Source organism: Acyrthosiphon pisum, chromosome A3 (genome assembly GCF_005508785.2).
Source record: "Acyrthosiphon pisum isolate AL4f chromosome A3, pea_aphid_22Mar2018_4r6ur, whole genome shotgun sequence".
NCBI classification, from domain to species: domain Eukaryota; kingdom Metazoa; phylum Arthropoda; class Insecta; order Hemiptera; family Aphididae; genus Acyrthosiphon; species Acyrthosiphon pisum.
Genome location: NC_042496.1, coordinates 773,919 through 789,930, shown reverse-complemented (window position 1 = coordinate 789,930; position 16,012 = coordinate 773,919). Strand labels below are relative to the sequence as shown.

At 32.4% G+C, this 16,012-nt stretch overlaps 1 protein-coding gene across 4 annotated transcripts in view; it reads left to right on the top strand.

The window, feature by feature from the left end:
* LOC100165557 (trithorax group protein osa) overlaps positions 1-15,671 on the top strand; it is a 35,837-nt gene extending 20,166 nt beyond the window's left edge. Inside the window, exons 4-18 of one of the 4 annotated variants that reach the window (XM_001946548.5) lie at positions 3,304-3,790; positions 3,868-4,004; positions 4,269-4,700; positions 4,840-5,137; positions 5,225-5,457; positions 5,520-5,717; positions 6,004-6,220; positions 6,289-6,435; positions 10,954-11,116; positions 11,185-11,446; positions 11,515-11,686; positions 11,752-11,939; positions 12,003-12,119; positions 13,146-14,597; positions 14,883-15,671. In XM_001946548.5, coding sequence (XP_001946583.2) covers positions 3,304-3,790; positions 3,868-4,004; positions 4,269-4,700; positions 4,840-5,137; positions 5,225-5,457; positions 5,520-5,717; positions 6,004-6,220; positions 6,289-6,435; positions 10,954-11,116; positions 11,185-11,446; positions 11,515-11,686; positions 11,752-11,939; positions 12,003-12,119; positions 13,146-14,597; positions 14,883-15,281 — 4,902 coding nt within the window. In that variant the 3' untranslated portion in view covers positions 15,282-15,671. The remainder of the gene's footprint in view (positions 1-3,303; positions 3,791-3,867; positions 4,005-4,268; positions 4,701-4,839; positions 5,138-5,224; positions 5,458-5,519; positions 5,718-6,003; positions 6,221-6,288; positions 6,436-10,953; positions 11,117-11,184; positions 11,447-11,514; positions 11,687-11,751; positions 11,940-12,002; positions 12,120-13,145; positions 14,598-14,882) is intronic. The other 3 variants (XM_008190386.3, XM_016808834.2, XM_016808835.2) reach the window with 3 other exon arrangements.
* The last annotated feature ends 341 nt before the right edge of the window (positions 15,672-16,012 follow it).

Here is a 16,012-nt window from a genome sequence, read left to right as displayed (position 1 = left end):
TTATATAGTGAATTGTTTTGCTTTCATTCAATTTTAGTTTATTTATTTCAAGCCATATAATATAATATTTAAACGTAATGTAATATTATATTTAGTTATTTAGGAATTATATTCATTCTAAAATTTACAAGTTTTATCAAAAAGTAATATTGGACTTAACAATAAAAAAGTCTCCGCGTAAACTAAACCGGCTGCGGCCTTCATTCTGCGCTCATGCTTTTACCGCCCGCGTTGGGATCAATAAAGAGACACAATATATATCAATACAACAATGCCATCGACTTCGTGGCAATCTACTTTGTTGTACTTATCTATTATACTTCACAAATGCTTTTTCTTTTTATAGAAAATCATCAAATTATTGTAGTTTTTAATAATATTTTTATACAAATAATATTAATTATTGATAATATATATGTATTTTTAAATTTTAGTATCAGTAATCGGTTTAATAAAATTATTTATTCGAAGAATCAATGACTAAATTTAAATGGGTCTGTAATTTTTGTATTGTCTCGCAGCATAGTACTATTGCGATCAAAGTAGGTACAGCAAAAGGTTATAATCGATATTTTTCATCGTGACTTCTCGCCGCACCGTACTTGTTTCAAGACTTGATGCAACTACTAGAGCTTCATTATAATCAAAACCCACGAGAAATGTTGTATCGAAAATCACTTAGTTGGCAAATATGTTATAACTACTTAATAAAACATTGCAATTAACATATCAGAAAACAGTACCTATAGAGATTAATATCGATTCATGAAATATGCTTACATCTGTAAACTGTTTTTAGTATTATTAATTATTCCTTATAAGTTAGGTATTACTTATAACTCAGTTACTAGTAATAGAATTACTGCTATAATATATATAATTATTAAACGTCAACAATACAATACGAATATATACTTTGTATAAATTGCGGTCGTAGAGATAACCTGGATGATCATAATAGGTAGTCTTGGAAATATTTCGGACACCTATGGTAGTCAAGATAGCCCGGAAGTACCAAAAAAAAAATGTTGATACATTTTTATAATATCATATAATGCTATTTTGTGTTTAGCTACTGTATATACTGTATTCTATCTTAAATCTCGTATAAATCTAGCTACTATCATAGGTTTATATCTTGTATTTATATACTATTTTAAATATTAAACGACACTAAACTAGAAAATCTAATCTTAGATTTTGAGTGTGTACCCATCTGGCTGACAATGATGTATTTTAAAAATTATTTTTGTGTTATCACGTTTGCATTCAATACGTATTCAATACGCTTCAATTTCCATCTTTGAGGGTGGTGGCTGATAGAGAATGTAATCTACTTATTGGTTTTAGAAGTAAAAAATGAAAATCTCAATACCCAATTTTTAAAACATCAGGTAACCCTAAAAAAAAAATGATAAAAACGGAGAAATTTAGACAACGTATGTTTTTGATCAAATAGATTTTATTTTGTTGTAATTATTAAACACATGATATAGTTTTCTAAATATTTTTTACCTATTTATTGACATTTGAAATTGTGAAGACTAGATTTATATTGATAATTTTTTACTCAGTTAAAAGCTTTGAAAATTTAATAGAAGGTTTTTCATAGGTTCTTAGAGCCTATCTTGAAATATCAAAATTATATATACAGAATTTTTTATATAACATTGGAAGTTAATTTTGATGAATGGAGATATATATTTTATTTTTGTACTTATAAGAATCAAACAATCTGTAACTGTAGATTGTATAATCTAGATATTTAAACAAGAAGTAATGATTTTAGTTATAATTGTATTGTATAATAAGAACTTTTCTGCATTAGATATAGTATAATAGTCAATAGACCATTACAGTATTTGAATAATTTTAAGCTATACCTTGATCTTATTTACACCGTTCTAAGGTATATGTCGTTATTGACATTTAAGTTAATAACAATAATACAAGATAAAATATTATAATTATTATTGTGTTACATTATGCTGTTTTTTGAAAAATTTAGTTCAATATATACCGTTAACTTAATAAATAAATAAATAAATTATAATTTAATAAATAAAAAATATCCTTAGAAATAAAATAGACCGTCACACCATTTCCACTAAGATTCATTTTTCGTAGTCAATGATTTATCATTGAATTAAACTTTAACACATACATTACAGCGATCTACTCAATGATACATTTGAAACCTATTCAGCGGAGCGACACATTTGTTTTTTTTTATCAGACTCAAATTCTATAATTTCGTAGGTATCTTTATTTTTCGCAGTGTTATGGGAAGGTTTTGGCATTTTTATTATTTGGTGCCTTGGTGGGACGTTATATTTAAAACATAAGTCGTACTTACTACTCGTACGTTTCTTTCTCTGATTATTGTACTATGATATTTTAAATAATGCCACTCGATTTATTAAGATTTAAACGGTCGTTGTTAACAATACGTTTGTTAGGTACTTTCCCTTTCCGTTGTTTTCATTGCTAAAAATGCACAGTGATTGATAAGTCCCAAAAGGTCATGGTCGGTTTTTGACCCCATTCTATTGAAAAAAAAGGAAGCCACAACCGTTTACACATTGCGAAGATGTAACAACGTACAACCTATTTGATTTATATTGAAAACTGGCAATGATGGTGAAATAACTGGTGTGGTCTGTCCATGTTATGAATGGCATCACACGTGCCTCTTCCCCTCTACCAATCCCCTGTTCCGTCTCTTACCGGTGTCCTTATCATCTGTTTGTGTACACTCTTTGTATACACACATATAAAATATATATATGTATATGTGTGTGTTTGTGTGTGTGTGCGTAAATATATGTGTCGGAGAATAGCGTGTTACCTCCACCCTTTTGCCGCGGTCCTTGTTCTCAGTCATTCTCTCTCACCCTTCTCTCCACCACCAGTCATCGGAAAGGTCCTAACCCTCCGCGTCTCGTCGTGCACAACTTTGTTGTCCCCGCGCTCTTCCACGTGCCCCCAGCCCTCCGCTCAATCATCTCTTTTTCCAATTACCGCAATATAGAAGGAATACCTTTTATGTGTATATAGTACATACCATGTTTTCTCTTTCTGTCTTCCTCGTTCCGTCTCTTTCGTTCGTACTTTACCCCGGCCAGACGGTAGGTCTTCCCCGAAACCTCCACATGTTTTATTGACCCCCTACCCCTCTTTCCTCTTCACCCTTCTAACCGTATGATCCTTTTGCATCTTTTTACTGTCTAAGTCCGACCTGTTGATTCTATTTGTATTTATATATTTCCGCGTCAATAACGCCTACGGTATTTTTTTATGCAGGATTTGACAAGTCAAAATAGTAATGACAGCAATTGTGGTGCCGGTGCTGGCAATGGTGGCACTCCTTTGCGGCCATCACCGTCTCCAACAGGATCTACAGGTTCGCGTTCCATGTCGCCTGCTGTCACAGCACCACCGGGTGGTGGACCACCTCAACAACAACAGCAACAACAACAGCAACAGAACATTCCAATGCCGCCTAGGCCACCAAGCAGCCAACAGCAGCCTGACCAAGGGCAAGCTACTCAAAATAATAGAATGAGTCATTCGCCTATGGGGCCACAACAAGGATATCAACAACAACCGTCCCCACAACCACCCGGTGGAATGCCTCATATGACAGGTCCTTCATCCGGAGCACCAGGAAATCCGTATAAAATGCCTGGACCTAATCCTTATGGCCCCCCTCCACCTGTATCTTCACATAGTGGTTATCCTGCACAACAACCTGCTCCGCCTATGGGATCATACCCTCAACAACCTCCTGGTAAAATATTACCAACATTGATAAATATTTTGTATATTAATGTTATATGTATTTAATGATTTATGTTGATTATATAGGTAATTATGGTGCTAGACCTCCTGGTTTACCTTATCAAGGGTATCCACCGCCTAATAGTAATGGTCCTCCACAACAATACTCTCCTAGAGGTATGCCGATGCATCATGGCCCGCCTCATCAATTTCCTCCTTATCAAGTAAGTTTTTAATTGGGAAGTGTTTTGTGTAATGCATTCTTATATTATATTTAATGTCATTGTCGTTACTAATACTTAACATTTTACTGGGTAACCTGTTTGGTTTTTTTAATTTATTTATAATATATTAAACAATATGTTTAGAATTGTTTAGAACACTTCTAAACATTGTATAATTACAACAAATATCTGGTATTTTTGTAATGTATCGGCTTTTTATACATTCCATGAAATGCTTTTTGTGACACAACATGTGCTTTGCAGGGATGGCCTGGTAGTGGTCCACCACAAGCACCACCTCCATTAAATAATAGTCACCATAGTGGTCCTGTTCAACCACCTACACCTACCAAAGTACCTCCCCCATCATCTTCCCCACAGCAGCAGCAGCAACAGCAGCAACAGCAACAACAACAACAACAACAACAACAACAACAACAGCAACAACAACAATCACCACAAACACAGTCTCAGCAACACCAACAACCACCAATTCAGCACCCTCCCCCTGCACAATCCCCATTACACCATCACCATCCTCATCACCCACCTCCTCCAGGACCCCACATGCATCCACATGCTCATCAAATGCATCCAATGCAGCAAGGCGCTTCTCCTGGACCACCGCCACCTGTCTCACCTGGTCCTAGGCCTCATACACCACCTCATCCACACTACCTCAAGCAACACTTACAGGTGAACACCCAAACAACCACAAAACTAATGCTTTAAGTGTGGCTTAAAATGTTTTGCTTTAGTTGTTATTACTGGTTTTTTTTTATGTTATTATTGTTAAACCTTTTTAAACTAAATTGTTTTATTTCTATATTTATAGCAACAACACAAAGGTCCTGGAGGCTATCAGACATCAGGCCCTATCCCACCTAATTCTGGGCCAGGAAATTATTTAAATTCAATGCCTCCTCATAGTATGGGTCCACCAGCACCAGTTCAATCTAATACTGGTCCTTCAATGGCACCACCAAATCCTTCGATGATGTCAGTTGATCATGAAGTTTCGCAACAACAGCAAAGCCTTAGTGGTGTTGTAACTTCAGTCGTTACCACTGGGCCTGATGGTACTGCTATAGATGATGCAAGTCAGCAATCAACTCTATCAAATGCCTCTGCAGGTAAATTGTTGTATTAGGTTATGTTTCTTAAGATAGTCATAATATTATTTTAAAACTAATAATTATTAATTTTGTTTTTTTTTTTAGCATCTGGTGATGACTCAAATTGTACTACACCTAAAAGAAAAGAAAACATGAGTGGTAGCATAATGTACCAACAAGGAATGGGTGGTATAATGGGACCACCGTGTTCACCTGCCCATGATGAATATTCAAATCCAGACCCAATGGCACCTGCTTGGCCCAGAGGCCCTCCATCACATAACCCAGTATTTAATAGCCACATAGCTCCTCAAAACGAACATGTATATCGACCAAAGGTAATATTTTTCTGAACTTGTAAAGAGTTATGTAAAACTAAACAAACTGTTCTATATTTTAGAAACATGACAGCTTGAGTAAATTGTATGAAATGGATGATAATCCAGAACGACGCATTTGGTTGGATAAATTGCTTCATTTTATGGAAGAAAGAGGATCACCAATCTCTACATGTCCTACTATCTCCAAAAACCCTCTTGATTTGTTCCGATTGTATATATATGTTAAAGAGCGAGGGGGTTTTATGGAGGTATGCAAGGTTCGTCAAATTTTGTTTTTAATTGATTTTTACTTTGCTTGTAAAAAAAGACTTTTGTTATCAAGTCATGTTTGTAGTCATTGATAAATACTTTTGAAAGTTATATTATATAAAGTATATGAAGTTTAAGTCACCTGATGTTGCCACAATTTTAATGCATAACTTTATTAACTGTATAAATTTGGTTTGGCTTATGTTTAGTGCGTATAAATCTGATCTCTACTTATAACCATCCAGTAATATTAGCTAATGCATTTAGGAACTTAATATAACTTTAATTTATTAGGTAACAAAAAATAAAATATGGAAGGATGTAGCTGGTTTGTTGGGTATTGGTGCATCATCAAGTGCGGCTTACACTCTAAGAAAACACTACACTAAAAACTTGTTACCATATGAATGTCACTTTGATCGTGGTGGCATAGATCCTGTACCTATAATCAATCAAGTTGAATCTTCCTCAAAGAAAAAAAGTTCTAAAGCAACATCTGTGCCTTCTCCTGGTAAGTGTTCTTGTTCGACACACAAAGTGTGTTGAAAATGAGAGATTCAAGTGAATAATTACGATTAGGTTCTGCAGGATCTAATTCACAAGACTCTTTACCATCTGCACCAACTGCTCCAGGACCAGGTCATGTAGATGGGTACCCAGGATATGGAGGTTATAGTGGGCCACAAGATTATAATTCACCTCAAAGACCTCCACATCCACCTCATGGTAAGATTATATCATATATGGTTTTATTTATTTAAGTATAAGTATATTATTAGGTTATCAATTAAAACTATATTTTTTTTAATACTCCAAGTATACAAAATATTGTTTAACTATTTTGTAATTAAAAATACTAAATTGCTCACATTATAAACACAATTTATTTTGAGTTGGTTAACACTTTGACCATTGCATTAACATTTTGAGGAGCAAATTTGGAATAATCAGAGTGGATCGAAAAAAAATTATAAATCTCGGACCAATGACGTATTTTAAGTAATTTTTATCCACCATATTTTTAGTAATGACATATAAATACTTACTATTTAAGTGTATATTATAATAAATATGTTGGTTTTTAAGATAAAACCCTATAATATAATTTAAAAAATATATACCGTTTGATTTTTTTGTCGTTTTTTTTAAAACTATTTTTTTCAAAACGTAAATGTTTTTGGGAAAACATTTTTTATATTGTTCCAGTTGTTTAAAACAACATTTAAAAAATATATAATAAAATATATTTGTATATAAAGTTTATACGAGTTTATAGTAGTAGACAAACATTTTGCGGGAACACCCAACTCTATATCACCCCTCTCAATGCTCATCTTAACTCGTAAGCAACTCGTCCTAAATTCGATTTTTATGTACTTATCGAAATATTCAGAAAAATATTCTGATCTCGAAGATTAAATTTAAACTGTATATCATAATTAAAAAACGTAAAAAACTTAAAATATTAAGTATAAGGATAAAAAAAATATTAAAAAATATAAATGTTTAATAAAAACGTTGTTTTGTAACGGCTTAAAACAAACTATGTAAGTAAACAAAATATTTTCAAAAACATTAATACTTTTTGAATAATGAATGTCCCACGTTAAATAAATCTCCGGTATATACGTCATTGTTTGTCAAAAGGTTAAAATATGACTATGTCGGGCTGTAGTACTGCATTGAATTTGCTTTATTAGAAAAAAAATGTTTGATTGGAGATTTCCATATATATATGCTATTAATAACAAGAAAGCGTATACACAACAGCAATAGGTCAGTGAAATAAAAAAAGATATTCCGGATACTTAAAGACATTCTGTCATTTGTATATTATTATTTCAATATAAAAATATAAAATGCTCTGTAAAAAATAAGTTGAACTAAAATGTGTAAATAATTTGGAAATTTGTTTATAATTATTGTCGTATTATGTTTTTATAATCAATTATTATTTTTACTTTTCTAATAACTACTCGTTAAGACATATAGTTTAAAATATTAACATTGATGTATAAAAACGGTATAAAAATGTAATAATTAATCAATGGTAATAGGTAGGTACTTTGAAGTTTGAACATAAGCTGTTCAAATCGACATTATTTCAAATTATCGATCATAATGAATTGGTTGTATGATTTTTTTATCTGCCATATAAACTATTCGATTGTAAAATGTACTAAAATTTGTTTTAAAAAAAAACTATTTTTTTAAAAAGCTCAATAAGTACTTCATTAGTCGCTTAAAGAGGACGCCTGCAAATTATGCAGATGAAATCCGTACGCATTTAAAATTTTTTTTATAATTTTTTAGTACTTTTAAAGTTAACCGACACTTAACCGGCGGAATTCTGCCGGTAATAAAATCTGTTATCAACCGGTTAGCGATAACCGACACTTTACCAGAAATTGTAAAAACGGCCCTTAGAGTAAGACCACGCATTTACAAACATGGAGTATAAAGTTCTTTAAATATTTATTTTTTGAGGGTTTGGCAAAATGGTTTTATATTTTATTATTATTTAACTTTAAAAAAAGCAGGTAAGTGGATGTCGCTCTGCTGTACAGTAGGTATCAAGTGGGTCTTTGTTTAATGGGTTGTATTAGACTTGAATTCAATGATAAAATATCATTGTATAAGAAAAACGATTCTGAGCGGAGACGGTTTGTCAGTCTGGATATTTTATATTGTTATTATTTATTTTATCACGTAATATTATAATTTTTTATTCGTTTCTATGGTGATAAATAAAGGGTTGGAAATTAAAATCCAATTTTTAGCGTTTTTTCGTAATTTTTCGTTGGTTTTTCCCGTGGCATTAAATAACTATTGAGAAAATCGGAAAATGCCCTCTCTAAAGTACCATCTTGATCCAATTTGCCAAAAGATAAGGTACTATATTATGTTGAAATCGAAGTACTCCTTCTGGTAGAAATTTTGTATACAGGATATAAAAAGAAAAAAAACCAATAGTTTCCTCGCTACGCTCAGAATCTAAAATTAAAATTAAATTTTTGTAAATTTTAATTAATTTAAAATGTCTAGAGACTATATTCGGACAAATTGATATACCAAACACTTAAACAATATTATAATTCTTTATTATTTTCGTAGTGAGGAACTTTATTTTAAGATATTCAAAATCTTTAAAAAATAATTTTGCATGAATGCGTTTTACCTATGGTGCGCGCGAGGCAGAAAGTAAAAACAAATAGCTCAGTAACATCCTCTTATTTCTTAACACCAATATTATTTTTAAAAAAATATTGTACTACCTTGTAGTTTCTCGATATTATTTATATTTGCCTTTTATTTAGGACATTCTTTTAATACATAAATGTCTATACTCCAAACTAAGATAATGAGTAATATTTCATAGAATTTACAACAATTAGAAATTAAAATATGTGATACCTATAATTATAGTAGTTTTAAAAATGTTTATAATAGTCTGCGTGGGCCACCCCGAACTGTAATAAACTACAAATAGTCATTATTTTACCAGTCTTTGCCGATTACAGTTTAAATATACTTTAATACTGTACAATAAAGAGTATTATTCAAATAAATTTAATGGTTTATTTTTTCCCTATATAAAATTGTGAGCAGTTTATTGATCGGTTACGTAATATACACATTTTTTTTATTAATACTGTTTACTTCAGAGTTATATGTTTATATTTCAGTATATCCATACGCGCTATGTAGAGAATTTAATATTTAAATTTCGTAGAACTCCCCACACATTTGGCTCTGGATTGAGAATATGATCTGTGGTGTAACGTTTACTTTTATTCCATTTTAAAAACAATACGATAATATCAACATTTGTAGTGTCGATTTAAATTAATTTCGAAATTAAAATAACTATAGGAAATTATTATAGATACCGTTTGCGATTGCATTGGGTAATTTTATTATAAAAATATATTAAGAAAACACACGCATGTTTTACATACTAACCTAACCCAAAACAGTTTTGCGCCAGAAAGAACCGAGAAGGCTAGTCATAACTAAGATACGAAATATTATATTCACATAAAAAGGAGAACATGTGAAATATCGTAATATTCAAATATTTTTGAAATCGGAACTATTAAAAAAGTCATTCAAGTTTGAAAAACACAAAAATAATGGATTTTAAAACAATAAGAACTTTATTCTTATAAGTGATATTAAAAAAAATGAAAACGATATATCACAGGTAATGTTGTGGATTATATTGTGTATAAATTAGAAGTCCTAACTATCACTACAACCTGAGTGGTTCTATCCCGTGCAAAACAGTTTTTGCTATGTTGTACATTTGTAAGACGGAGACAACATGTGCGGAAGTCCACCAACCCCCCCGAACGTAGTCTCTTACAATTAATGTATAACATAATCTACGTTCAATGGAACCATTTTTAGGTTATAGCATTTACCTTTAGTATTAGAGTGAATTAATCAAGTATTAAATTTGAAGCTAAAATATTATCTAGGACATTAAATTTCGTTGGTTTAATAATGATACAATTGCAACTTATATCTATGTTGAGTATTACGATTTATAACTTGTTTAAAATGGCTCTTCTGAACCCAGATTTGTTTTGTTGTATGTTTGTAAGACGGAGACACACGTCATGCAGATAGAGTCCACTTAATTGTATCTGCCTGCGGTGTCTAATCTAATTCGCGATATGTAAAAATGTGCTATCTTATGCACAGAGAGAGGTAGATAAAGAGAGTGAGTCCGTAGTCTTCATCAAAAATAGCATAATTATCAAATGTTTAGAATTAGCCACCTGTAAAAATAAAAATAACATTCGGTAAGATTCTAAAGACCACCTGATAAGGCTTATGAAAAATGTAGGAACACAGTGACTGTTGTGGTCTGCGGATTAGACGTATTGATATCGACATATCGTTAAATTTCAGTCACATGTCATTTAGTGGTGCTGTACTGCTGTCAATACTCTTTAGTATTTAATGACTATTATTCGTTATCAATTGTTCATCGCAATGTTATTTTTTTTTAATGTTAAATGGTTTAATTTATATTATAATGTTTATAATTCTATTTTTTTTTCACTTAAATATATTGAGATAGTGGTACTATGGTTCTGTTATATTTAATTGTTTCTTTTAATAAATTTAATTTATAACCTACTTTTATTTACAATTAATATATTAATATTAAAGATGAATAATGCTTAAATATGCGTTACTATTATTATTACCATTTGACATCTGATGACTTGATAGGAACACAAGGAAGTTACCAAGGACAAGGTGGATACAGTCAGCAGTATCCAGGTGGCAATGAACAGTATGGACAACATTATCCACCAGCTAGTACTCCAGTTGGTTACCCGAGTGGTCCAGTGAGACCACCTTTATATCCACCTTATTCAAATGATGCTGACAGGTAACAACTATTAATATTTTGTGCATACAATCTATTTCTGTTTGCTAAATTATTTTTTTTTTTTAAAGAAATTATGGTGGTTCAGTTCCTCCTCCACAAGGCCCACCAAATACTCCTCAGGGACCTGGGAATGGTCAAGACCCATATGGACGTGGACCAGTTCCACCACCATCTGGCTATCAACAACCTCCTAGGTTTCCTGGACCCCCGCCTCCACAGAATTCTTCACCTGCTACAGTAAACCAAACACAAGGGGGATCAGTTTCTACCCCTGGCTATCCACCTGGTCAACAACCTCAACCAGATTATTATCGACAAGAACCTCCTGCAGTAAGTATTCACTAATTAATTTATTCAAATCTATTAAACATAATTTAATATTTTATTTGCTATTTTAGAGTCCAGGATATCCACCTACTAGTGCTCCGGGTACTTATCCAGGAAAAGGAATGCCACCACCACAGCCACGTCGTCATCCTGATTTTGCTAAAGATCAGCAAGCTGGTCCTCCTCAGCCGGCTGGTTATCCTGGTTATGGTCCTCAGCAACGACCTATGTATCCAGGTCCAGGTAAATATTAAAATATATTTCTTGAACTTCCAAAATTGAAATTGAATTTTTTTAACAAATTTTAGGATGGACAGGTACACCAAATGCTGCCTCTAATCAATATCCACGACCTGGGTATCCACCAGGATCTCAACCACCGCAGAATTGGTCACAGGGTCCACCACGTTCTATGCCTCCATCACATCCAGGACAACCACCCCAGTGGGAACAACATAGATATCCACCACAAGGACAACCTTATGGTGCACAACAAGTGAGTGGATTTTTGATTGTTTAAAATGTTAGTATCTCAAAACATTCCATCACACTTTTTTAGAATCATTGGGGTCCTATGGCGCAAGCACAAATGAGAATGCCAAGACATGGATATCGTCCTGATGGAAGTAAACCGTATGGACCACATGGTCCAATGGCTCCACCACCACATATGAAGGTGAATAATTTTTTTTCAAAATAATTTTAAACTGAGGGCTGTTATCTTTGTCACCTATCTTTATGCAGATCAGCAATAAAATTAACTTATTTTACCTTAAAACCCTAATTTTTAAAAATAAAATAATTTTGTTTATATTGTTTTATTCTCATTATTTAACTGCTGTCAATTATGTTATACAAAAATAAGTTTTGAGATTCTTTTATTTGCACTCCTTATAATATTTTTAATTTGTCATATTTATTTATCACTTAGGAGGACGCTACACGGCCATTTGTTGTCTCCGTCTTACAAGTGCGTAACATACCAAATTTCGTTTAGCTACATAAGTTTAAAATTAGAGTGAATCTGCCTATTATGAAACTTAAATGTATGAACATTAAGTGGGTTTTGTACGGTTGTTCAATTGTTTAGCGAACTATGCGTATATAATGTAGCATAAATTAAAAATACTCATTAAAAACTGAATTATCGTTAAAAACCCACATACTGTCACAGATAATGTTCTTACCATCAAGTTTCATTATAGGTCGATAGACTCAAATTTTTAAACTAACGGAGCTAAACTTGATCTGCTGAGCGTAAATTTGCTATGTTACGCACTTGTAAGACTGAGACTACAAATATCTGTGTAGCATCCTTTTAATGAACATGTGTTCTTTATCTCGTTTAGAGATAAAGATAACAATAACCTAAGTAATTATAACTCCTGAGAGACTATATTACTTACATCATATTATATTGTTGGATCTGTATCCCGATAATTTGAAACACGTATTAGCAAAAAATCTGTGTTATACCAAGAAAAAATCATGCGCAAAGAGCTTATTTATCTATTTGAATTATATATATATATAAATCAGTAACCAAACAGCTAAATATACAACGATTTGCGTCTAATACAGTGAGTCGTTGCTTATGTGTGAGTCAAATTGTTTACATGGGTGAGATGTGCATGGCTCCATCTATAGTTTATAAACTAAGCTATTTTATATACTTAAATAATGAATTTTTTTTTTTATATAGGCTGGAATGCCAGGGCAACCAATGTTCCAAGGCAGTAGCTTAATGAAGCGAGAAGTTATTTTTCCACCTGATAGTATAGAAGCTGTAACACCAATCCTATACAAACGACGTCGAATGATGCGACATGATGTTGCACCCGTGGATGCATGGAGATTAATGATGTCTTTACGTTCAGGTCTTTTAGCTGAGTCTACTTGGGCCTTGGATGTGCTCAATATATTATTGTTTGATGATGTGTCTATACCCTTTTTTGGACTAACACACATGCCTGGATTATTAGATGTACTCTTAGAACATTTTCGGCAGTCATTGGTTGATATGCTAGAAACAGATATCAAATCGTATTGCTGGTATGAAAAGTCTAAAGTGATAGAAGATATACCAGATGTTGGTGCTGTAGATAATGTAAATCCAAATGAAAAAGCATATTTCCCTGATCCTGCCTTCCCTAATCAACGACCAATTAAGAGTTCCGCAATTATTGATGGATCTAAAGAATTATTTATAAAAAATGGCAAGAGATCATGGGATGTAATTGATAATTATGACATGGGATACAATATTGCTGAAACAGATACAAGTTTCCTTGTGCCTTGTTTTCGTTCAGAGTTTGGTCTTGTGCCATTTGTCAAACTATTAAAAAGTGAAAAACCTAAAGCAGAAATATTAGATGATAAGGCATGTATAAAAAAAGAATTAGATGATAAGGAGTTAGTACAAAACAGTATTGACAATAGTGTAAATATAAAGAATATTAATGTGCGTGATCCAATGGGTGTACTGAAGCGTAAGAGCATAACAGACTACGAAGATGAAAGTTATTCTAAAGATGAGTCAAGCTTGTCATTAATTAGCGAAAGCCAAGATTCCATTGGTAAACGGTGTGTGTGTATATCGAATATCTTACGAAATCTTTCATTTGTTCCTGGTAATGAATTAGAGTTTGCAAAAAGTGGCCCATTTCTTGGTTTAGTTGGCAAACTGTTATTAACTCACCACGAGCATCCGCTACGCTCGTCTAAGACTAGGAATTATGATAAAGCTGACGATGACACGGAGTCTTTATTCAATTGCACTACAACAACAGATGCCGATACAATTGAACCAGGCAATGATGCCAAGTGGTGGTGGGATTATTTAGACGTTGTCAGGGAAAATTTACTAGTTTCTTTGGCCAACATTGCGGGTTACGTTGATTTGAGCACGTTCAATGAAGATATTTCACGTCCTATTTTGGATGGTTTGCTACATTGGGCTATATGTCCAGCAGCTGCAGGCCAGGATCCGTTTCCTTCAGCACCGCTCTCACCTCAGCGACTAGCATTAGAAAGTCTGTGCAAGTTGTGTGTTACCGATAATAATGTGGATCTGGTCATCGCTACTCCACCTTACTCAAGACTAGAAAAATTGGCCAATGTCCTCACCCGGTTATTATGCAGGACTGAAGAACAAGTAAGTCATGTCATGTAAAAATATACACTGCTCACTGGGTAATAGTTAACGGGTTATACTAAATATATTTAACTGTCACTTCCAAAATGGTTTATTTATACTTATTTATATCCTAGTTCTGTATCCCTTTGGTTAGTTAATATATATCTTTCTAAAATTTTTTAAATTATTATCATTGAAGTAGAATGATATTTGCAACTACTAAGTTATGCTATTTATCTTTGTGGGTCTTATCATAAGCAACCAAATCCATTTAAAACTAATTAGAATAATTTTATTTTCCAGGTACTCAGGGAATTTGCAGTAAATTTGTTACACTACTTAGCGGCTGCAGACAGTGGTATGGCACGTACGATAGCGCTTCAAAGCCCATGTGTTTCATTACTGGTAGCATTTATTGAACAGACTGAACAGAATGCTCTGAGTGTGGTCAATACTCATGGGCTGAATGCACTCCGCGATAATCCTGATTCAATGGGAACTAGCTTAGACATGTTGAGGAGAGCGGCGCGCATATTGTTGCTGTTATCTAGACATCCAGACAACAGACCTTTGTTCTTGCAACAAGAGCAGAGGTTACTGTCGTTAGTCATGAGCCAAATACTCGACCAGCAAGTGGCGGCTCTCATATCGCGAGTCCTATTCCAATGTTCCAGAAATACGCCGTCTCCTCTCGCCCAATAACGATACCAATGCAATTTTTATTCTTCCAGATTTATTCTTTCATTTAAAGTTGTATAACGGTTTTTTTAACACTTACTGAAAATAATTTTGTTTATGTTTATTTATTTATAATTGAATTGATTAAAATAGTTAACTATTTTACGCAAACAAATTTCGGGAATCTTTTGTTTTGAATCAGTTGGACAAAAACAAAAAAAAACTAAGAAATTTAAATATTATATATATATAAAAATTAAAATCCTTAGACAAATCAAACAAAGAGACTGACCGTGTGATTGTTTTTAGAATTTTTTTCATGCTAATCAATAATGTTAATTCCTTTATTATTGAGGTTTTGTTAATATTTATATTATAGCCTATAAATAGTTTACATTTTCCGCATTAAACATTGTGTATAGTGAACACTTTTCTTTTTTTTTTTATGTATATAATGTCCCAAATAAATTTTTGTGGGGGTTATTATAAATTAGTCAAAACTGATACTTAAAAAATGTAACATTGATTTTTATTTATTTTTTTTTTAATATTTCAAAAAAATATTTTATACTTTGTATTGTACTGTATATAATAAGATGTGTCTATAGAAAATAATAATATTAATAATGATAATGTTGTAAGTGCGTTTATTTTTATTTATTTTTTAATTTATCTCAACCTGAAAATAATAATGTTAAATTGCCTCAAAATGAATTGTAAGTAGACTATATTAATTAATAATGTAATATAAAACA